This window comes from Pararge aegeria, chromosome 12, assembly GCF_905163445.1.
Source record: "Pararge aegeria chromosome 12, ilParAegt1.1, whole genome shotgun sequence".
Lineage (NCBI taxonomy): Eukaryota > Metazoa > Arthropoda > Insecta > Lepidoptera > Nymphalidae > Pararge > Pararge aegeria.
In genome coordinates, this window is record NC_053191.1 from 3,083,396 (window position 1) to 3,107,538 (window position 24,143).

A 24,143-nucleotide genomic window follows, 5' to 3' on the forward strand; every position below is an offset into this window, starting at 1 on the left:
CGCTACATGATATAGGTACTAATCATTATGAATAAACAAATGCTTTTTATCTTTACCATCATTAATTAAATATACTTAAAACCTAAATCGACTGTAAAACTAATTATATAAAGAATGATGAAAAATCACAGATTTATTGGCCACAAATGGCGTACGATAATTTAAGGTATGCTTCTTTAAGCCTACACATTATAGCCTGATTAGGAAAATAAAAAAAAAATGGTTTAAGAAAATTAAAAAAAAAATTGAACCAATCATCACCAATTATTTTCACTCGTTAACTCATACAAACTAATTTGTCTATGGTTCTTGTGTTTGTATTATCGTATTTTTCACTTTTCGTATGGAATTAAGGTTATTAAAAAAAAAACACGAGTCATCAAGAGTCCGTGAAACATTTTTTTTTCTAGGAATCACCTAAATCAATTGGCATCCGATTAAGGCAATTCCTAAGTTTAGTGAAAACGGGCATATGAGTGTAGAAAAAAATCCATTTTTATCCACAATATGGCGAGGTTTTTTATTTTCCCGATCAGGCTTCGTTAAATTAATCACATCTCACTGGAGGAACATAAAATTAGACATTATTAATTTTCTCAACGACCACTAATGGATTTATATTTATAATATCGTTCAACTTCTTTAACGAGAATGCCACCGTTTTGTTATAAAATGGCATCATGGCTACCACATCTTCTAAACCATCGTTTGAAGGCTTCGTCCCATACCACGAATACTCCTCAGTTTCACAGCGAACATTATATGGCAATTTAGTGGTAGATTTTCGTGCGACGGTAGACGATGGTAATTTAGTGGTGGACTTTCTTGCTGTTCTTTTGGGGGGCGGCAGAATGGAAAAGTCGTTACATTTCCGTTTCGAACTGTCTTGCACTTCATCGTCGTTTTCCAAATCAATGATCGGTATTTTACTGAGTTTCGGTACTATAGTGTATTTCAACAGGGATTCGTGATTCGAATCCGCGTGGCTTTTCATGTCTTTCAATTGAGTGAACTTCTGAGGGCAACTGCCGCAAGCGTATAACATTTCCTTAGACTCATTGGCCAAAGAGTTCAATTTGCTGAACACGTAATTAACCTCGAGTTCCGGATGAATCGATTTATGGTGTCTGAAGTATGCGTTGACGTCTTTGTGAAGGGAATGGCAAACGCTGCACAGGACTACAACTTCGCCCCTCTTGCCGAAGGTAGCTTGAACTTTGTCGTGTGTATGCGCGAAAGATTCCGCTTCCGTGAAGTAATTCCGACAAACCAGGCAAACGAGTTTCGCGGTAGATGCGTCAATGAGAGAGCTGGCAATCCTCTTGCTGTACTCACTGGGCGTCTCGTCAGGAACCGCTGCTGGAACTAACTTAATAGGTTTCTTTGCGTGGTAGAGTTTCTGGTGTTTCTCAACACTCTTCCTCGTGCCGTTCAAATTACAATACGGGCACATGAATGGTTTGAGACCGTAGTGACGCAGTATGTGCGTGCGCACAGTTCTCTCGCTGCCGTTCGAATAGCTGCAGTGCGGGCAAACTTCCACGGGCTTGTTTATCCTGCTCTCTAGAGGTTCGTCGATGATGAGTGTCTCTTCGTCGCTATCTTTAGCGGAAGGTGAAGCGATGCGCACCGGTTCTGCATCAGGTGTTGGTTTGTTCTTCTCGAAGCGGACAACTAGCAAGGAGTTTTCGGATGGTTCTGACATGTCCTCGATCTGGTGGAACGTCCCATCCCGGTTTGTTTCCTGTGCCGCGAGGTCTGTTGTCTTTTGTGCTTTGATGACTGCCTCTATCCAGGCGGAACGGACTGTCGCGTCTCTGGTGGCCTCAACGGGTCGGGCGCCTTGTCCTATGTGAACACTCCTACTGTGGAACTGCGCTTCGTGGTAGGTTTGGAATCTCATAGAGCAGTTGCTGCAAAACCACCTGTAAAGAAGAAACGTTTGAAATTTCATATGTTTTTCTGTTATAAAATACTCTTTATGTTTTTTTAATAATACAATAATAATTTTAGGTTTTAAGATAATTCTTTTTTTTTTACATCTGCATTAGCTTTATTTATTATTATTGTTATTATTGTACTATAAAACAAATCTATTCTATGGGACTATTGCCTGAAAATAAAGAATTATTATTATTATTTGTGTACACTTTAGTGTCTCGGCTAACAGCTGGTATTTGAGGTGTGCACGGACCTAAGTCAAGTGCACACCCAGAGTCAAAAAAAAAAAAAAAAACTTAATAATTAATTAAGTTAATTATTAAGGTTGTGGGTTTGTATGTGTGTAGGATTGTGTTTGAGGGAAATGTCATGTCTGTGTAGAAGCAGTGGCGTGCACTTCATACAAGCACAAAAGCATTGCATACCCTAAAATTGAAATATAGCCCGTATTACAGGAGGATTTTTTCCATTTTATGCAATTTTCCTGCTATGTGCATACCCTGGTAAGAAACCCAGTGCACGCCACTGTGTAGAAGGTTGTGGTTGGACATTATTGTGTGTGGGTTCACCAGTTCGATGTGTAGGCTCTTCACTACCCTGTAAGAATTTACGGACTATCCTGCAAGTGTTCAGGATTACAGCTTATTATTATTATTTTTATTATATACAATTGCCCATGAATGAATTAGAAATTTTATGTAGCCTATTAAACTGCACAACAAGTTCATTTTTGATTCTAATTATTTATAATGTTACGGTCCAATAATCCGGTTTTCTTTTTTTTAATTTTGTTATATTTTTAAGTTTACAAGTATGGTTATCGCCATCATCTCACTAATGTAATTTACGCATCATAAGTGCCATCTATAGGCCTAGTAGAATGAAAATCTTTTCTTCTTTGACTTTTGACCTTTGTTTGCTTAAGACGCAACTCATATTTGGGCATGCCGTTCCACAAAACGAAGTTTTACAAGCATTCGTTTACTGTCAAAGCTACTGAATTGTGGAATGCACTCCCATTGAAAATAAGACAGTCGAAGTCATTGGGCATATTTAAAAATTCTGTTAAGGTTCATTTTCTCTCTCAATAAAGACGACTATTACTTATTTATCTATTCTAACTAATTTTTAAGTATTTATGGTATGTTAAAGTATTTATTAGTATAAATTATTTTTTATAATTATCAATAGTATTGTTGTAATTGTGTAGTCCGGTTTATGTATTAGTATGTAGTTATTCGTATGTATGTTTTAAACAGTGTACCCCACCTTTTCAATTTTTATTTTTTGTTTTCCTAATCCTAAAGTTGCCTGGCAGGAGATCGCTACTTAGCGATAAGGCCGCCTTTCGTATCAATACAAACACTTCAAGAATGTAGTAGAAATTCTTGAAGAGTTTGTTATTTTTTTTTGTTTTTCTGAATGAAGTTGTTGTACAAATAAAGAGTAATAAATAATTAATTTGGGTATTTTCCACATAAAAAAACAGACCCAAAACCTTAGGTTTTTGGCTCTTACCTGATTTTATTGAGTTCACTCTCCAAATGGGTGCGCATCAAATCTTCTTCGTTGAAAGAAGAATTGCATTTGGGGCAGCAGAATGAAGAGTTGCTTGATGCACCAAATGGCCCGAACATGTTCTCCAAATCTGCTACACCGGGTTTATTCGGAGATGTTTTTGTGGTAAGCAAAGAATACAGTTTCTTGGGTGTCTGAGTCTGGGGCTTCGATGCGGAGGGTCCGGGAACACTCCTCAGGATCTCAATTTTTTGCTTCGCCAAGTTCTCCTTGTATTTGGCTATGAGCGACGTTTGGTGTTCCAAAAGTTTGGTAACCCACGTTTCTACCCTGTTGTCAACGGGCAGTGCAATAGGATCACGGTTTTGTCTGTGCTCCGTTTGCATGTGCTCGCCCAATCCTTCTTTATGGAACGCTTTGTAGGAGCATATACTGCAACCCCACCTATAAGTTACAAAGATATTTATTATTAAAAAAAAAAAAAAAAAAAAAAAGCCAAGCCTAGCCAATATCGGCCATGGTGGTCAATCTCCAGAGAACCTCTATGGAGATATTATAGTGCACAAGTGTGTATGCAAACACAGGTGCCCTGTATTCCCTAACTAATGGGACGGCAGATCCGACACGACTGGTAAGAGGTCAGATCCAGGACTGTCAGCTTAACGTGCTCTTAGAGTCACGGGGGTGAATCACCGCCAATATCCAAACTTCATATCAAGCTTTTAATAAGAATTTCTTTATAGTAAAACCAAATTGGAGATATCTGGAGATTGAAACCCGGAAAACTCGGAAAAGTGTGGAATTTTTTCATTTTTAGTGATCCTCCATATCGTCGGACGAGGGAGAAGTTCTGTACTAGCAGTGTACTTGGTATTTAGCTAATAATATCATGCAAGTATATGTGTTGTGTTTATATATGTAATAGTATGACATAATATGTGCAACGAAGCCTGTATGTTTGGTTTTATATACCAAAAAGAAAGATCTTTCAGATTTTTGAGTAGTTAGTACAACAAAAAATATGCGGCGGTACAACATCAACAGATTTTACGTGGGTGCTAACGAGCCTTCTCTCTCAACCATCTACAGAAGGTTTCAGGTCTGGTGTTGAGATATATTTGCGAAGGCAGCAATAACAGATTGTATCTGTTACATTTCTCTTATATTAAGTTTTTTGTTACCTAGTTACTAAAGGGATGATGGCATATCCGAGTTGGATAAAACTCCCAAACAAATAAAGATTTAAAAAAAAAAAGCAAATTATAATACAATAATGTCACATTAATATCCTACATTAAGTACTTACTTTCTGTATTTCAACTCTTCGAAAAGATGTGATTGCATAGCCTCTACTGTGTCTTCTATAACATTATTACACAATGAACACTTGTACTTAAGTCCGTTCGGTTCACAAAATTCTCCAAACTCCTTGCATAAATCCTCTATTGTCTCTTGGATGGGCTCTATTTCTTTTTTAACCAGATTGAGATCTATACATACAGCCGGGCTCGCAGGAATAATAGATGGCAGAATTGTTTCTGTTAAAGATGGGGGTATGTCACTGAGGTCCTCAGTTTTAACATTTGGCTGAGACGGTACAGTGTTCTGACTTTGCTTCTGCCATCGGGTAGTGCCATCAGGATCATCTGGCACTGAGCCTTCTCTATAGTAATAATAGAAGATCTCCTCCGGTTTGCCCACATGGGACATGGATTGGTGTTTACTTATGTTTTCAGGATTAGACGTTCTAAACGCACAGTACGCACACTTGAACTGCATTTTCGAGTTGTGCACTGTGGCACAGTGGTCTGCAACTTCGGGACGAAGTAGGCTTTTGTATTTACACAAACCACACTGCCACGGTTTCAAATCCATGGTAGGAGCTGACACTTTCACTACGCTGGCGTTCGCCGCGGCCAAAGTACTGGTCTCCGTCACTGAACTGTCCCTAACCATCATCACATTCCCTCCTTTATGCACATCGGTCAAATGTTTCTCGAGAATTTGACGCCGATAATGGTAATAAGAGCACTGAGAGCAAGCGAATAGTTTCTCAGAGTGCATTTTCAGGTGAGCCAGGATTCTAAAGGCAGTCAACGGCCTGGACTTGTCCAAATGCTGGTAAGAGGGGCAGTGGACGCAATGGAAATCGTTCGAGCCGTAGTGCAGGGTTTCCCAGTGGCATTTCATCATTGACTCATCCACAGATATGTAAGAGCAACCCCTTGCGCCGCAGGTGAGGCGCTGTTTGTGGGACACATATTTTGGGTAGCGAGCCACAGCTTCTGGTGGCACCAAGAGTGTAACTGAGGGATTTGTATCAGGCTTGCTACTCTTGTCAGCGGGTCGGACCACCACAGAACTGGAAGCGAGGTTGACCATCCTGTCGAAGTGTTTCTCGTTGGTCTCTAAGTGCGGTACGGGATTGACGGGCGCCGTCTGCGGGACTGGTTGCTGGAGGCCATGCAATTGCAAATGCCGCACCATATTGAGCCGGACCTTTGTACTGAACTCGCACAGAGAACAAACAACGGAATCGTCCAAAATCGGATTTATCGGCAACTTGTCGATATCTTGCGGTCCGAAACGCTTCAGCTTTTCTGGCGGTTCGATGGCCTTTTCTCGGTTCTCCAAAGACCGTTTACGCCTGCTCTTAGGCACCGCTGTTTTAGGCACTGCCGACACTTCGGTCGCATCCGCCCTGTGGTGTATGAATTGATGTTCCTTGGCTTGGTTGACGTTAGAAAATCCTATAGAACATTTCTGACAGAAGTACCGTGGTGGTGGTTCCTTAGTTTTATCGCAATGGGTTTTGTAATGCGGGACGATGTCTTTCTTCGGGAGAGACACCGAGCAATGTGCACAAGGAATAACACAAGATGTGTAGCCGAAACAGGCATTGATGTGTTTTCTGAAGCCCGCACCGCACTTCATCATCATACTGCATTTAGAGCACAAGAATAGTTCAGTGCTCAGCACTTTCTTTATTTCAGTCTCTACTGGAGGTGTAACTTCTGGAATCTCAACACTCGGTGCAGGAAGGATTGCTACATTTGCTGGAGGATCCTCGTCTTCACTATCTAAACAAACAATCTCTGGTTCAAGCTGAGGAGTCTTCTCTGGTGTAAAATCCAGTTTCTCGGTTTTAAGAATTGGAGTAGACTGCTCTGATTTATCCGCCATCTCGGCAGGAACAGGGGTTATTGCTCTTGGTATATGGGTATCTGTATTTTCCAAAATACGTACATCATCCACCAGATGTTCCGGCTGAGGAACTGGCTCAATCTCAGAACTATGTTGTGTTACACTGGCACTGTTTTCTAAAGCCGTTATAGTTTCTGTTACGAAATTCGTGTGCCCAATGAGTTTCTCCAATTCCATCGACCTCTCTGCTTCCCGAACTGGAAAATCTTCTTGGGTCTTCTTCGGAACCTCCACAACTGATACATCGGTTTTATTTAACTGAGCCAAAGGCAAAACTCTGAATTCTGAGGTGCCCTCCTGAAAGTGGAAACAATAATGTTTTAGTAACATAAAATGAAACTACAATTTGGGCTTATTCACGAGTTATTAAACTGATTCTATAAAATAAAAGCCAGCAACATATACTTGTTTCGCACGATGTGTCTCGGTGGATCTAAAATTACGTTAGGAACTACGGATTGTTGCCATTTGATATGCCATGCTATTTTATTTTCAGTGCCCATCACTTAATCTTGGTTGGCAACTGAAGTGACAAAAGATTTTTGCATTCAATAAGCAGCAACCTTCCTTAGTCTCCGAAACATATAGATGTTCGTTTTTTAAATCGAATTCATAAAAATACTCATCACTCATCTACAGGGTACTTCCCATAATATGAGCTAGCTTTAAGGCTAGATGGCGATGTGTGCATTGTCGTAGTATATTTATATTTATACTACCATTACACACTGCATCAGTACAGCCGGTGAGATTGCAAACACTTGCAAAAAATTACCTTATTCGTTATGATCCTGAGATACGCCTTCGGTACCCTTGTGGGATGCAGGGCCGAAGCGTGTGCCAGTAACTCAGTCTCATTGTCAGCCCCAAACACACACCATGTACACTGGTACAACTTAAGACCATGCGTTTTTAAATGGCGAATCAATTCAGCAGGCGTCAGTGCAGAAGCTGAACATATCTGTAAGACGATTAAAAAAATTACAATATAAAAAACCAAAAGCAAGTCATTATCAACAAACTATTAACTCATATCTATCGTTTAATTTAAAAATGGAACGAACGACCTTTTACTTCAAACCATGGCAGCGAAGGTAACTTTTAAAAGTTTCTATTGAAATTTCGAAATGGCTTGCAAGTACATAAACTTTTATTGAAAAAAACAATTAGGAATAAACATGTATTTTAAATAATTGTATTCGACAGGGTGGGTATAAGTGAAAACAATGAGTGTGATGATATTACTTGAATGACCAAATTCAAGAGGCGGCCAGTCATAATAGAAAACTAATTACCGCCAAAATCAAAAGGAAAATATTTTTCGTCGTAGTAGTATAATAAAAGTACAATACAAGCCTTGGCCGGAGCATTCATGGACTTACTGTAAGAGCGGAAAGTTTGGTGTTTATAAAAAACTATTCTCAACACCACTGTATTACATATAATTCCATGTTTTCAATTAGCTAAGAGATTGCTTCTGGAATAAGGCTTATATTAGGCTGTATATTTTTTTTTCTTTATTTTTTTTGTGTTTCTTGTATTGTTTCCAAGTTTGTGCAATGTTTTCTAAATAAATAAAAAATAATTTATAAAGCTTATAATATCCACAATAACCACTTTACTTGGGTACACTATACTTCTCGCGGACACTAATAAAGGTTTTATTGGAACCGGAATAATCTTGTATTCAATCCAATTGCTGAAAGCCAAGCGGCAGGCATATATGAGTGCCTTTGCATCGCCTCGGCCCAGATATACATGTTCAATCGGCCATCAATGTCCCCTGCTGGCCGCTGCAGTAATGTACTAACAGTTGCATAAATAACTAATAGTTATGTATAGTATGCAACTGTTATATGATAAGAGGTATTACAACGCGAATGTGATGATAATAGTATCGCATGAGTGTTTTAATACCTAATTATAAACAGTTGCATACAATACTTTATCTACACCCATAAAATGAACCCTCTATAAAAGATTCTGAAACAGTACTAAAATTAAAACAGCCAGTCCTAGTAACCTAAAATCATCCATTACTGAATACTATATACAAATAAACTAATAAACGAATAAACTAAGAATTAATGAAAGAATAATTTATTGTTGTAGTAATTAACATTTTATATGGCGCAAATAAAAAATATGTTCTTTAAAGACAGAAGTCTTGAATATTTACCGCAGTGAAACGCTGGTGAATGACAATGTTCTTTATTTGAAATTTATACAGATACAACGCATCGAGCAGTTACAACGTACTGTGTGAACCCTTTGCGCAGAGGGGAACGAAAAAAAAACAAAGCAGTGTTATTATGAAATTCAGTACAACATTATATCATCGGTCTGGATGATATTATGGTTATTAGGACATGGGGTGTTTTAATGTTGGCAATAAGCTGTTTCAGAATCTTTTATAGAGAATTTAAATCATGGAAGTAGATAGATAATACTATTGGTTCTACTAATGTGATTTAATAACTCATGGAGTTAGTAGTACTTAGTAGATTTTTGTGACATGAGCTCGTCTAGGGAAGTACTACCGCAACGGTTATTTCTGCTTCAAAGCAGCATTGTTGCAATGCTGTGTTCCGGTCTGACCTTGGGTGCTGGTGTAATAACAGGCGTATGACTTAACAACTATTTCTTTGGTTGATGGACACAGGGTGCAGGATGTATTTCTTGCATGCCCTGCTAAGTGTTGCTCTGTTTAAATGCAATGGTTGTCCACTTGCACACAATAGTTACTATAAGAAAAAAAACTTACAAAACAAAATAACTCCGCGGAAGAAGCATGCCGTAGATGTAAGTGTTCGGCGAATTTCCCAGGCGTGTATGTCTTGAACTTACAGGGGCCATCTGGTGAAGTCTTATCTGGAATAATGTAAACTGATATTACAAATGCGGAAGCGTGTCTTAAAAACGTGGCGTTAAAGTTAACTACGATTTATATGGTATCCATGGTTCTATGGAGCGCCATCGAGACATCGTAACAGCGGTTAGTGGCAGTACGGTTACCGAGTATTATAACTAGATGGCGCTCGTTTCACACCGAGTTATTTCTAGTTAACTTTTACGCAATGGAATAAGTAAACGTTGGTAGAAAATTTGACACCGTGCACATTCTTGGTGCAATTTAGCACAAAGATCGCTCGCATCCTGGAGTTCGTCACAGTATACTTTTTTATCCCACGAAAACGGAAAAGAACACGGAACCGTTCCTGGGACTTAAAACAAACTAAGCCTCGTTACGACGTGACTGTTCATAAAGATCATCATACAGCATCCTGAAGACAATATGGGATACATTTATCAGTAACACGGCAAGTACATTATTGTTTTTTTACTATTCTAACCCTCTAGATCCATCTCCTATGATCTGATCAGAGGAGACTGGTGCCAAGAATTAAGAGGTTTGGGTGAGGATGGGAGAAGCAATTCCGCACTAGCCCAAATCAAGCAATTACTTATAACGTCTCGGGGGCATTATAAACAAAACCGAAATAATTGTAAAGGCTGTTTGAAAAACAAGCAACTTTTTAAACCTACATAACGTATCTTTTTTCTTTCATACGTATACTTACGTACGTACCTAATGATCTATTTCGTACTAAAACAAATAAAAACGACTCTAGTCTACTAGTGAACAGAAGGGGCCCACAGGCGTTGGTTAGTTATGGCACCGAATAGAAACTGGAAGCGTTTGGCATAAGGGTGTAAAGGTAGAGCAGACCGCGTACGGAATAGCACTGAACTACAGAATGCGTAAGGCTTGGGAATCATTAAAATAACAAAATTGGAATATTTTGGACATGTGATGCAGAAAACCATAAAGTGTGAACTTCTTCAACTTATCATACAAAGTAAAGCAGGTAGAACGAGGCCTGGCCGCAGAAGAATATCGTGGCTCAGAAACTTAAGTCAATTGTCTGAGAAGAGCACCAAATCATTACTTGGGAGCAGCGGTCACCAAAGTAGAAATAGCCTTTTTGATTACTTATTATTATAAACTACGTAAGAGATGAGTAGGTGATGGTACGCTTAGAAGAAGTAGCATAGTAGCAGCAGATTAAATACTCACCACAACAAAGATAGTAAGGTACAGCCGCTTCTCTTGACAAAATGTTATCTTCCTGAATAGGTGAAGTTTGAAATGGTGATTTTAAAACTTCGGCATCGCCCGAACTATCGTGCACTCTTTTTATATGTGCATGCACCAGGTGACTAGTAGCGGCACGGTAGTAACACATGCTACATACGTAAGGGCAGCAACCGTGATACTTGAAAACGTGTGTGATCAAATCTATCGCATTGCCAGAAGAGTCGAAGGAACAATAGACACAGTTTAGCGAATCTACTCCACCAACTCGCATGTGCGTGGAAGCGTGGAGAAGCGCATCTTCTGCATTATCAGTTGTAAAGGAACAAAAGCGACCAGCACATTTGAACACTTGTACCAATTTGATTTGAGACATCATCGCTTCTAAGACAACGCGGTGTTTCCTTGACATGATATCTGCTTGAAATTCCTCGTATTTATATTTCATTAAAGTTTCAAAATTCTCTGCTCTGGGCGCTGGATATAAAGGACTGGGCGGTGGCTGATCTACGTTGCCACCGAGGCTTATGACGCTTTCAATGATTGGCAAAACAAGGCCACTATTATCTTTTGGTTTAGGTCCACTTAGATTTGACACTAGGTCTGACAGTGGCCGTACGTTAATGTACGACTTATTTGTTACAACTTTCTCAGGCACGTCGATACTTAATGTAGATGCACTCGTTTGTGGTAATGGCTCTTGTGGTACTGGTATTTCCTTTAATACTGGAAAATTATCAAGGTGTTTATCCAGAAAATGTTGGAAGCAATCCTTAAATTTATGTGATCCTTGAGGAGTAACTATAACTTTGCAAAGAAAACAATATCCATCCCATATTTCAGTATGGTTTAGCTGTACATGCTTTTTCATAGAAATCAAAAGCGAGGTTTTGTAATGGTAATCGTTACCATTTATACAACATACATACACTTTTGACCGAGATCCGGTGTACATAATTTTGAAATGAGGATAGTCAAAGATATCCTGGGAAATAGAAGACTCATCAGGCTTTTCAATGACTGTATTTTCTATCACATCTCCGCGTTTACCTGGTTCCGATTGAGACTTATCCTGAATTATATTCGAGTTCGACTCGATCTTAAATGAAGTCTCGATAGTATTAAAATTTGAAATTTCATCCGTAATATCACTCTCGAATGTAATTTTAGACTTAATGCCACCAGATTTATTTGTTTCAACGAAGGGTTCGTCTTCTTTTTTATCGCGCCTTTCTTGCAGATTATCAATTTTCTCATCAGTACTGTCACTTTCATCATCACTCGCCTCAGCCATACTTAGATTAGATCGAGAACTTCTAAGTACTCGCGGCTCTTTAGAAGCAGAACTTATTACATCACTTTTGTTTAAAAGGTGATTCAAAGAACTTTTCGACAAACTCGCTAAATTAATTGTATACACCGCAGTTTGTTCGTCGTTATGCCAGACTATAACATGCGTTTTTAAATTTTCTAATGATATTTGGGTATAATTACATTTTTCACAAATATACCCTAAAAGTTGACCGTTAGCGTCTATCGGTGGCGGTGGAATATCTATATCTAATGGACAGACCTGAGTGTCAACACACTTTGAGCATGTCTGTTTGTATTCACCTGTATGCACACTAACAACATGCCAGAAAAATGCTTCTAAAAGGCGCTTCTTTCTACTAAATTCTTTTAAACAAAACCTACAGACATATTTTTTTGATGATATTTTACTTATTCCTTGAAAATTAACATCTTCAGATTCTTTTATCGCTTCCTTTGCCACAGCTGGGCTCAATCGAGATAGTGGAACTTCTGTGTGAGGATGTTCTTTTTTGTAATGATGAACAATATCTGTACCAGTATATAAACAAAGTCGGCAGTTATAAGTAAAAACATGTTTACGGAAACAGTAAGACCTATCAGTAAAACATGTAAAGTCTGGTACTTTGCGTGTTTTTAATTCAGATTTATCATCAGTTGATGTAGTAGGAACTGGTATTAGGTCTAATTTCTTTCTTTTACTTTTTGATTTAATGACTCCCGCTTGCCATAATCGAACTCGCTTGCGCTTAACTTTTTTCTTTTTTTCCGATAATTCAGTACTTTCAGAGCTTTTAGTTGAATCAATAGATTCACTTTCAGATTCCGAGCTACTTTCATTTTTATTATCATCATTGTTGATATCGCTTATAGAATCAGTTTCAAAATCATATGGATCTAAACTACCGTGTTTTCTTTCCTTTAATTTGATTTTAGTATCTAGTTCTACAACAGTTTCAGACTTCCTCGCACTTAGTGCTTTGTCTGTTGAAATATTGCCATTTACACCTTTACTTTTGCTTTTTGCTGTTTTCTTCTTTTGTATTTTTTCTGCATCCGGCATTATTTCTGATGAATTCGCTTCACTACACTTTTTAGGTACAACCAATGACTCTTGATTGTTACTCTCATTTGACGAAACATCCTCTTTAGGTTTTCCTTTATCAACTAATTTTGCTATGCGACACGTACGTATACCCGAAGCACTGGTCATATCTTCCTTTAAAAACATTTCTTTAATGTCTTCCTGCAATTTTTGTAATTCTCTAGACATTTTTTTTGGAACTGGTTTATCTAACAACTCTGTTGGCTGTAAATTTATTTCATCTGAACGGTTTAACCGCTTATCTTCAAACTCAATTTGATTATTTTTACGGTTAAATTTCTTGCCTCTCCCACGTCTTTTAGTCTTTTTTGCAACAGGCTTGTCATCTACTATTGTAATGTTTTCCTGATTATTTTCAACCATTGCACATGTAATAGGTTTCGTTATTTCTGTTTCGCCTGATTCAGACACATTCTTTTCTATAACTTTGAATTCTGAAGAACTTGTATTAATATCACTTGAAATCTGATCAGTAGTGACGTTATTTATAGCAACGATTTTGGAATGTTCCTCTATACCTATATTTATAGCGCTAACTTCTACTTCTACCAAAGAAGATTTTTTTACAATATCATTTTTATTTTCATTTTGCTCGCTATCGGGTTCACAATTACTTTCTTTAGCGCAAGTTATACCAATATTTTCTGTAATCAAGCTTGCCGTTTCATCATCACTTTCATTAGAACAATTCATAACAATATCTGTTTTATTTTCCTTTTGCTCGCTTAACGATTCACAACTTATTTTAGGGCTATCAAGTTTACCTGTATCCCCTATAATATCTGGAGCATTTGAATCGGAGTCAATCTTTTTTAAGTCTTCCAGATCCTGAGAACAACATTTCACACTAGCAAGATCGTCTACTATATTGCTACTGCTTTTTTTCTCATCGTTTAATTTTACTTCAACATCATATTCAACTGCAGATTCATCGTCAGATACAATTTCACTCAGTTTTTCTAGTTTTTTTTTTATTTTTTCATTTTTACTAGACTGATCTCCCAATAAAATAAGCAGTTCTTTTATTTTAGTTTTATCTTGCAAAATAGATAAAAGTTTGCCAATGGATTCTATTTCTGCAGATGTTCCGACTTCAGAAGGAACTGCTTCTGACGAATTTTTACTGGCTGCATCAGTAACATGTGTAGAAGTAATATCGGAATTCATTTCACTTTTTGATTCATTAGTAAGGGACAAAACAGATATTGGGTTCACGTCCTTCACTTTGCTGGTTATTGTACTATCAGGAGTAGACAGACTACTAACAGTTTCGATATCAGTAGGATTGCTGAATGCAGTCTCAGGTTGAAAGACATTGCCGTCTTCTGAAGTTGAAACGATAGCGTCATTGCTACCAACATCTACTATATTAACATTTATACTATCCTTGTCATCATTTATAAACGGTGGCGGATTCGAAATTTCAATTTCTTTGGCGAAAATACTAAGGCCAATTTCACTTACGTTTATTTCAATTCCAGATATATCAGTTTCCAATTTTCTTGGCGGAATTCTACTTACTTGCTTTTCTTCTAACGTTTCAGTAATTTCGTTATCTATTTTGGAAACAAAAGTCGGCTCACTTTTTAACTTATCTTTAGAACATATTAAAGGTTTTATGTTTGATTCTTTATTCGTTTTATCTGGTTTACTCATATCGCTTTCATGTGGTAAGACATTTATTTTTATTTTCTTGTCAATTTTAACCGGACTTGTTATGTTTTCTAACATATTTTCAAGACTTATCTCCTTAGTGAAGTGATTATTTGCGTCAGTGTTCTTTGATGTATTTAAGTCATGGTCCAGATCTGCTATAAGAGCATTGATACTATCAATAACTGGATCTGATGTTACATTATCAGTAAACATCTCAATTTCAGTAAGACCAAAGCTAGAATCCAAATCATCTTGAATCGGTTTACCCTTTTCAACAAGCACACATTTTTTTAGTGTTGAATCTTCGTTACCACTCATATCTATCTCTGGTTTTCCAGAGCCAATATCATCAGATAAGTTAATTTCGGTTTCTGCTTCTTGTTTGCTTATTTCTAAGATTGTTTCTGGTTCATCTTTAGTATTTAAACATAGCACATTATTTTTAGTATCTCCAAGTTCCTTCGTCTTTTCATCTCTTTGATCATGTTCTGCATCTTCTAAGGAAGGAATTTGCTTATTGGTAGCTTCATTTTCAGTAGTTGACGCTATCTGTGAAATCTTCTTGGATTTTTCAGAGTTTGATTCTACCAATTTATCGTTGTCATCAGAGTCTGACTCAACAACTAATGGTTTTTTCACTTTTCTTATTCTTTTAATGGGTGAATAATCTAATGACATGGGTTCTTCGAGCAAAGTTTTCCGAGTTGACCTTGTGACTCTTTTTTCGAAACCCTCCATTGAATCCGATGTTGAATTAAGATAATTTGTAACTATTTCTTTTTGCTTTTTAATACTTTCATCATCCGATAATTCTTTTGTATTATTATTTTTTACAACTTGTAAATTCTTTTGTTTTTGGATCTTAGTATTGTTTTTCCTGCTTGGACTCATTTCATATTCATTATTTTCAATTTCTTTGTTCTCTGTCTCAACTTTTTCCTCTTTAGTATCATTTACCAATTCTTTTTTATCACAGTGTATAAAATTTTGAACATCTTTTTGTTTAATATTTTTAAGTAAGGTATTATTTTGTTCATCTAAAGTATTCTTAGTATTATTTTCTTTTATTTCACATTCAGATTTATTTTGCATATCTTTTTGTTTTGAGTCTAAAGGCAGATTTTTGGAGCAAGATAAATTTTCTTCATCACCAACATTTGCTGTTTTACTGGTTTCTGCTTGCGGCCGTTTAATTTTAGGAATTTTATAATTTTTAACACCGTACCCAGAGCCTAAAATTGTACCTTTAGAAATATTATCATTTGAATAAACAATACCATAATTTTTTGAATCACGTGAGCTACTCTTATAATCTTTAGGAGTACGTGTAGTTTCAATGCGCATCCTTGGATCTCTATTATTTTTTCTAAATGAGTATTTCGAATAAGGATTTGATTTGTCATAAGTTTCTTCAAGATTTCGATCATTGCAATAGCCAAAATTTTTAGGACTTCCAACTGACACTCGGCTTAAATCATTTTTTAAGGTGTCTTTCGAAAATCTGAAATCTGCATTAAATTTAAACGACCGAAGATCTGCTTTAATATCCTTGAAGTCAAGTCTGCTTTCTTCAACCTCTCGTCCTACACTACGAGCACGTGTAAAGTTTCCTGCATTGTTGAATGTCTTATTAAATACGCGTGTTGTTTCATGGGGTAAAGTCTTATCTATGGGAGATAATGAGCGACCAAGGCTTGAGGCGCGTTGCCTTCTTGCATCAAAACTTGAACAGGATTTTCGTCTAGAATTAATAAATTGAAAGGAACTTTTTATACTTGTATCAATAGTAAATGAGGGTTCACCATCACCACCACTTCGGTTTACGCATACTTTATTTTCTTCTGACATTTTTGAATAAGCTTTGCGATCTTTAATTGTATTTGAGGGTTCTTGCGACTTTCCAACGCTTCTTTCGCTTTGGTAGCTACGACGAATGAAATCATCATAGTTCTTAGAATCATTACGGTTTCGATAGTCATAGCTTTTACCACGGTTGCTACGATTTCTAGAAAATCGATCACCCTCATATTCTCTTGTAAATGAACGACCATAATCTCTATCTTCCCTATTGTATGAACGAGTACCACTTATTTCATGGCGAGGGGCTTTTTCTCGGTAATTATGCTTGGAATCATAGTTTTTATTTCTGTCGTTTCTTTCTCCACGTTGTCCACAATTGTACCTTCTATACTGTTCTCTATTATGATGATCAGTTTTGTAGGGATTAGAGTAAAAATTTCGTTCTTGCAAAAAGGCGCGTTCACGATCATCATCTCGATACTGATTACTGTCATAATCAGAATTTCTATTCAATCTAGGATCGTACGACCTTGGGCAAGATTGATTGTAATCGGATCTAGCAAAATTTGGCGTAAGCAAAGGATGTGTTTCACCCCTGCCAAAAGGGTGACTAGGAGGTAATGGGCAATCTGATCTACCGAAAGGATGCATTGGAGTAGGTGGACATTCTAGTCTTCCAATTGATGGTGTTGGATTAGGTGGACAATCCAGTCTACCAAATGACGGTGTAGGAGTTGGTGGACAGTCTAGATTTCCAAATGACGGCGTTGGAGTTGGTGGACAGTCTAGTCTTCCAAATGACACTATTGGAGTAGATGGACAGTCTACTCTACCAAATTGATTGTTAGGTGCAGTCGGAAAGTGCAAACGATCACTTTGGTCAAAACTATGACTATTTGGCACAGAACCGTTTCTCACATCTCTATAATCAATCTCTCTTTGCACAGAGTGGCTTCTGCTTCTGTAATCTTTATCTCCTTGCAAGGAGTTGCTAATTTGATCCCTATAATCAGTGTCCCTCTGCACAGGACAGTTTGAAACAACACCACCAGATGTATCCCATTGCATTTGGTTATTTTCTCTTGATTTGTCTATATTATCTCGCGATTCGCTAGCAGGAAACATCGGTGCATATACATGCTTATGACTGGAATAATCTTCACTGTCAAACGTGTGGCGGGATGGTGTCATATTTGGAGTTCTGCTAGGAGTCATTTTTGCAGCATTTGGTGTTCTACTCGGAGTCATGACCAAAGGAATTTTGGGAATCATATTAAGGGTAAGGTTAGGGCCTATATTTGGCAACAAAGGTGGAATATTCGGAGGTATATTTAATGATACATTTGATGGCATATGTAAACTTTGTACATTGATCAATGGATTTCTGTTTATATTTGAATTCGATGGTGATTGTATTTTTTCAACATCGACCAATTGTATATTAACAGTATCTTGATTAGACACTGAGGCAATATCTCTCTTCATTCTAGGATCAAGTAAAGCTCGTGCGACTCTCTCATCGATATGGCAAATTTCTTTCTCAAAATTATTTGCTTTTGACATTTCTACGACTAAAGGTGTACTAGACAAATCACTGGCATTTGGTAATAACTTTCTCATATCAACATCAGTTTCTGAACCAACTGCTTTTGCCTGTACTGGATCATTTGGGATAATAACAGGTGGTTTAATCCCCGTATCAGCAAAATCTTCATGATCAGGCGATTTTGGAGCGAAATCAGTATATATATCATCCAAAGACATACTCGATTTATCTTCATCATCTGAACTTTCTGTTAAAGTTAGTTTGGAGAAAAAATTGAACCTTTCACATTCTTTTTCTGTCAATTTCAGACTTTGTTTTTTCGAAATGTCATCTTTAACATCATCATTTTTAACAGTAGAACTTGGCCTAGAAGAAGTATTAGCTTTAGCTTTATAGCTTTCAATAGAAATTCTATTTTTCGGACCTATTTCTTTGGCATTGACAACTTTTGTAATTTTCGGCTGATGTAACAGTGGCGTACTTAAGGTAGAAATTGTTGTATTAGTGTTTAGCACATTTGTAGTTTCACTTAAGATTTCTTTTTTTAAAGCTTGCAGTATATCAATTTCTGACACTTCTTTCGATGGTTCCAATATTGGTTTCGTTGGTTCTAATAACGGTATATTAACAGGATCGTCATCAGTTTCCTCACTACTAACAGTAATATTATTACTGTTAGAATGTGACTCCGAGTTATGCTCTAATTTTTCAGTTTCTTTAGAAGTGTTAATTACATTCTTATTTTCTTCTTGCAATATAGGTTTATAGAAGTTAGGTTCAATAGTATCCACATTTTCAGAACTTTTTTTCTCGCTTCCAATTTCTTTAATTTTTTTACATTCAAGATTAGTTTCACCAATTTTGCTTTTATCTTGTTTAATATGAAGCATTTCAGGCATTTTCGTTTCAACTCCAAGGTCGGTATTACTACGGTCCAAGATTAATTCGTTATATAATAAATCCTCAGAAATGTCGGTCATGTTATCATTATTTTGTTCACTTGTTGAAGATATATTTTCTAAATCCGATTCTTCATTATTTTTTTTTCCTTTTTGATCATTAAAGGTTTCAAAATCGGATGTATCAACATTGCTATCCTGTGCAATAGGTTTAGTTTTATCAGAGTTAATTACGAGACATATTTGTATTTTACGTGGTTTATCTTTATCTAAACTTTTATTTCCTACACAAACAGATTTATTTTTATCTAATACAACAAGACTACCATAAATACTTTCTATAGCTTCACTTTCACTATCAGAAAGCTCTCCTTCTTCGATTTCAGACTTCTTAATTTTTGAGCCTTCTATTTTCTTGTCTTTAGTTTGTTTGTTCGTTTTATTTTTATACGACTTTAATATTATGTCGGATATATCATCATTAGCTCCTGTTTCCTTCAATTCGCCAAGAATTTGCGTTCTCAGTTCACGCAATGTTGCTATGTCAACATCACTATCACTACAATTTATTATTCTCGACAAAATATCTTTTGTATTCAATGAGTTTAAGCTATCTTCTGGCACATTTAAAGTTATATTAAGGTCTTTGGACTGATTGGGTTTAAATTTATTTTTCAAGATTTTCTTACGTTCTTTCTTGTGATAAGTTGGTGAGCGTTTCCGTGGTGATTTCTTGGGTGAACGTCTACTAAAAAGTGGTTGTTCAGGCGATGTTTCGTTAGACCAATAAGTTTCACTAGGTTCTGGGGATAATAAAATCCGAGTATAATTCCGCTTAGCTATGGAAGAATCTTTGCTTTTACTTGGAGAGAGTTGTAACACCGTCAACGACGGCATATTTGGTCTACGTTGAAACAACGCTGGTTCTTTACTACCAGGCACACATACTTCTTCAGTCTCACTGGCTCTTGCTATTTCTGGCAAAGTTTCAACAGGATCCGGTTGTAACTTTGATACGACAGACTTGAGCTTGCTTCTTACTAAATTTAAATCACTTTTTTCTTTTTTCGCCGATTCGTCGTTTTTGGGTCTCGGTAATGCATCACGCTAAAATGATACCAAAGGTTAATATACTTCATTTTTACAATAACTGCCAAAGCATTTTAATGATTTTAGTAATTTAACATACCTGTTCAACCTTTGCATACAAATTAACTAATACTTGTTCGCATTTCAGTAAATTTTCCATTTTCATCCTGCAACAAAACAAATGGTTCAGTTACTTCTCATAGCAAAACTGTTACATATGAACTACCTGAATGTTTAATATGGAATTTCATCATCTAATGAGCCCCTTAAAGAAATTTTTTTTAACAATACAATAAAATTTCTTATAACCAATCTATTTTACACTTATAATAAAGCTGAAAAGCTTGGTTTTTCATTTGAACGCGCTAGTCTCTGGAGCTCCCAATAGTAGTTGGAAAATCTTTTACATTGAGGTGATTTACCATTACCAAGGAACCTACGAGGCCGAAAAAAAAAGAAAAATGCCACGCGAACACGATTCGTAGAATAGCGGATAAAAGTTCGTAAATGGACATAGTCGCATAGCCACCACAAAAGATACCCGTTTGTTGAGGCGTAACGGGTAACGGGTAGTGCCGATCTAATTTGGCATGGACCCTATAGGTTTCATTAATGTCATTAGATTTTGAAAACATCTTTATTTATCTATGATGCTAACGAATATTATGATAATCTAAATAGAGTACGCATGAATTGTCTAATTACAAAAAATGTCGAACTATAAACTGCTATATGCCACGTATAAATACCTGTAGATGTCCGAGCCATAGGCCGTGACCGCAAAACAATTGTAGAAGTAACGTTTCTTTGACCGCCTGAAAAAGTTCTTATCTTTTGGCTGTCGGAATTAAAGATTTCTACGGATTGGAAACCCAACTAAAACCCTGGTGGCATCATTGCGCAAAAAGTACTCAAGTAATACGTGGCACGAAACAGATGCCGGAAGTTCTACAAATTGGTGTATCATATAGAAGCCGTAGATAAATAAATATTCATCCAAATATCCCCTAAATTGAACGTTATCTATATTAAGTGGCATCCCTACCAGAGTATAGTTCTAGATTCTCAATATTATTAGCAGGATATTTACTAGCTGACTTCGAACCACATGATTTCACCTACCTTAGTAGAAAGTCGTTCTGGTAGACAAAGTCCATAAGTTAAACTATTTCTAGCTCAGTATGTTTTTACATTTTTTACATTCACACTAGTCCCATAGGATTTAGATAAGGATCAACCCATTACCAGCCCCCTACAGGGCACGGGTCTCCTCCCACAATGAGAAGGGGTTAAGGCTGTAGTCCACCACGCTGGCCCAGTGCGTGCTGGTGGACTCTATATACCTTTGAGAACATTATGGAGAACTCTCAGGCATGCAGGTTTCCTCACGATGTTCTCCTTCACCGTTAAAGTGATATTTTAATTACATAAAACGCACATAACTTTGAAAAGTTAGAGGTGAGTGCTGGGATTCGTACTCTGCCCCCCGAAGCATCTTTAAATATTCTAAAACTCATAAATACACAGCGAAATAGCGTAACGTAAGCGTGATTATGAATTTCGTATGGCTTATAGTAAAATAAGCTTTTCTATTCAAAACAAGGCTCCCAAGCTCCAGCAACGCCTGCCTCCATCGTAAGAGCCTACCTAATTATTAGAACTTAAAAAATTACAGGTAAGTAGGTATAGTTGGGGATTTGTTCAACAAAAGATCTTAAAGAGTATTTTAAGGTAGCCACTATACCCAGCAGTACCTACCACGCGATCGAATGCCTCGGAGTATTGGTGTTTGGCTATAATTCAGTTTCAGAAAAAAAGCATGAATTCAAAGACATAAAAACCACAAGTTTGGTGCTATATTGATGAGACTAGTCTCTAGAACCTCTTGCTTGTCTTTAGAAGAGGTTCTGGAAAAGGTTTGTAATTTTACGCTTTTATAATATGATTCCTAAGGTAATTTTGGACCTACCAATGCATAAGTTTAAAGAATGTGTTAAAACACATTTATTACAGCGAGGTTATTATACAATTGATGAGTTTCTTAATGACAAGGTTGCTTGGAAGCATCCGCCTCCGCTTTCATCTCTCACAAGATAGAAAAATGAATGTTAAAATGTGAAATGTAAATTTTTGATGTTGGAAAAGAGCAACTGCTGAGTTTCTTGCCGGCTTCTTCTCGGTAGAATCTGCCTTCCGAACCGGTGGTAGAGTCACTACACACGGACAGACTTGACGTTTCAAAAGTGCTTGTATTAGGCCTACTTGAAATAAATGAATTTTGATTTTTTTTGAATTTTAATGGTGCTATCTTTAAAATAAATAAGGGGAATATAGCTGAAAATAAAACTATGTGTACCTTTTCTTCTTATCCATAAGCAAGTCCCTCAGTGATTTAATTTTATCAAGCTGCGCCTGCCGCGGATTGGAACCCGAGCTCGTGCCTTCCAGTCTTTTAATCATACTCTCCAAAAAGGGAATGTACTTCTTCATCTCCTCGAACTTCCGATCGTACTCCGAATCCATTTTTGCGGCTGAAATTTCACACCATAATTTAGTATAAGTTTGCATTAACAAGGTTAAATAAATATATAAAAAATGGTACTATGGGCAAGAATGCTACTGCAGTAACGGTCTGGATTATGTAGTAGTGTGGTGAATCCAGTTGGCTACCTAACCTAACCCAACAACGGTCTTTTCAATGACAGTAATAATTACGTCTACAACACCCATACCATCTCAATGCTGGAATTAAAGTTAGACGTTGTAATTTGAACTGGACATCTTCATTACCATTCGTTTATTTTTGTCTGGGACTTCAATATGTAAACATTCTTAAATTTTTCGCTTTGTCCTTTACATGTAGAGATCACATGATTAGAACGAATAGTGAAAAATTACCACAACGATTCTTTAGTGCGTTAACGTGTTTCCCGTATCTTTATATTACCAGAACAGTTTGATACGTACGACACCACTCTAATACTACGATAATGTGGAAATTCGTATACCACAATGGAGGCATCTCAACATTTTTTTCTGTGTAGTACCAATGTATCTTAATAATTTACACATTTTTAACTCAACTTAAACTCCAACCTAATAAAAGTCCTGGGGAAGGACGGGCCCAGTTTTGTCAAGGGCACGCTAGCCAACTCAAGGATGGGGATGGATAAATGGTGATGACCCATCTACGTCACCCAAAAGTCCTGCGAAGGCACATAGGGCAAAAGGGGTTGTAGGAAACACCCTCCCACCTCCAGCCTTTTGTAACTGACTATCAAGAATCTTCAAATTTGTAAATTGACAATACCTCAAAATTTGGCCTTAGGTGAAGAAACGAAAGAAACTTCATTTATGAGATTTAGCAAACACTGTGCATAGTATAAAAAATAAAATAAATTGACTGGTCTAAAAGTAGTGCTGTCCTTTTCACAATGTACCTTGTGGAAAGGTATAACGCTATTTTTAAATCTGTCATGTAAGTACAGTTTGGAAATTTGTGTAGAACATAAAACACCTCTGTGATACTAAGTGCTAATACATTCACATCTCACTCTCCTATTTCATATAACATACATAGAATTAAGAACATACAGAATCCTCATTCAGCCATTGTTTTATGCAGTGCATTGTGTCCAAAAACAGTGAAAAACCCCGCGCACGTCTCACTTTACACTTGCGGAAGCTAGCTCATAAACTTTTTCCCATTTTCACATATTATGGTGAACGCTTCGAACATTTGAGGTAAAATAATTAATGTCATCTGCTAAATGGTATGAAGTGGCTAACCGTTGACCATTCTGTTCTATCCATTCTAAAGTGGAGTGGTTTTTGAAGCTTCAATATTAGTCGTGCACACGGTTTCTGAATGTTCTTAGTTCTGTGATTACATAATTGTTTTCGTATCAAATAGCAAATCGTGCAAAAGGGTTGTGATCAAAAAACTAGTATGCCTACATTACAGCGTATATCCGGATT

At 36.9% G+C, this 24,143-nt stretch overlaps 1 protein-coding gene across 3 annotated transcripts in view; it reads right to left on the minus strand.

The window, feature by feature from the left end:
* Window positions 1-257: 257 nt before the first annotated feature.
* LOC120628008 overlaps window positions 258-24,143 on the minus strand; it is a 29,675-nt gene continuing 5,789 nt past the window's right edge. For all 3 annotated transcript variants that reach the window (XM_039896184.1, XM_039896185.1, XM_039896183.1), the window contains exons 2-9: window positions 22,522-22,696; window positions 20,266-20,332; window positions 10,742-20,183; window positions 9,428-9,534; window positions 7,439-7,624; window positions 4,766-6,960; window positions 3,460-3,903; window positions 258-1,925 (exon numbers count right to left, since the gene is read on the minus strand). In XM_039896184.1, coding sequence (XP_039752118.1) covers window positions 578-1,925; window positions 3,460-3,903; window positions 4,766-6,960; window positions 7,439-7,624; window positions 9,428-9,534; window positions 10,742-20,183; window positions 20,266-20,332; window positions 22,522-22,688 — 13,956 coding nt within the window. In that variant the 5' untranslated portion in view covers window positions 22,689-22,696 and the 3' untranslated portion in view covers window positions 258-577. The remainder of the gene's footprint in view (window positions 1,926-3,459; window positions 3,904-4,765; window positions 6,961-7,438; window positions 7,625-9,427; window positions 9,535-10,741; window positions 20,184-20,265; window positions 20,333-22,521; window positions 22,697-24,143) is intronic.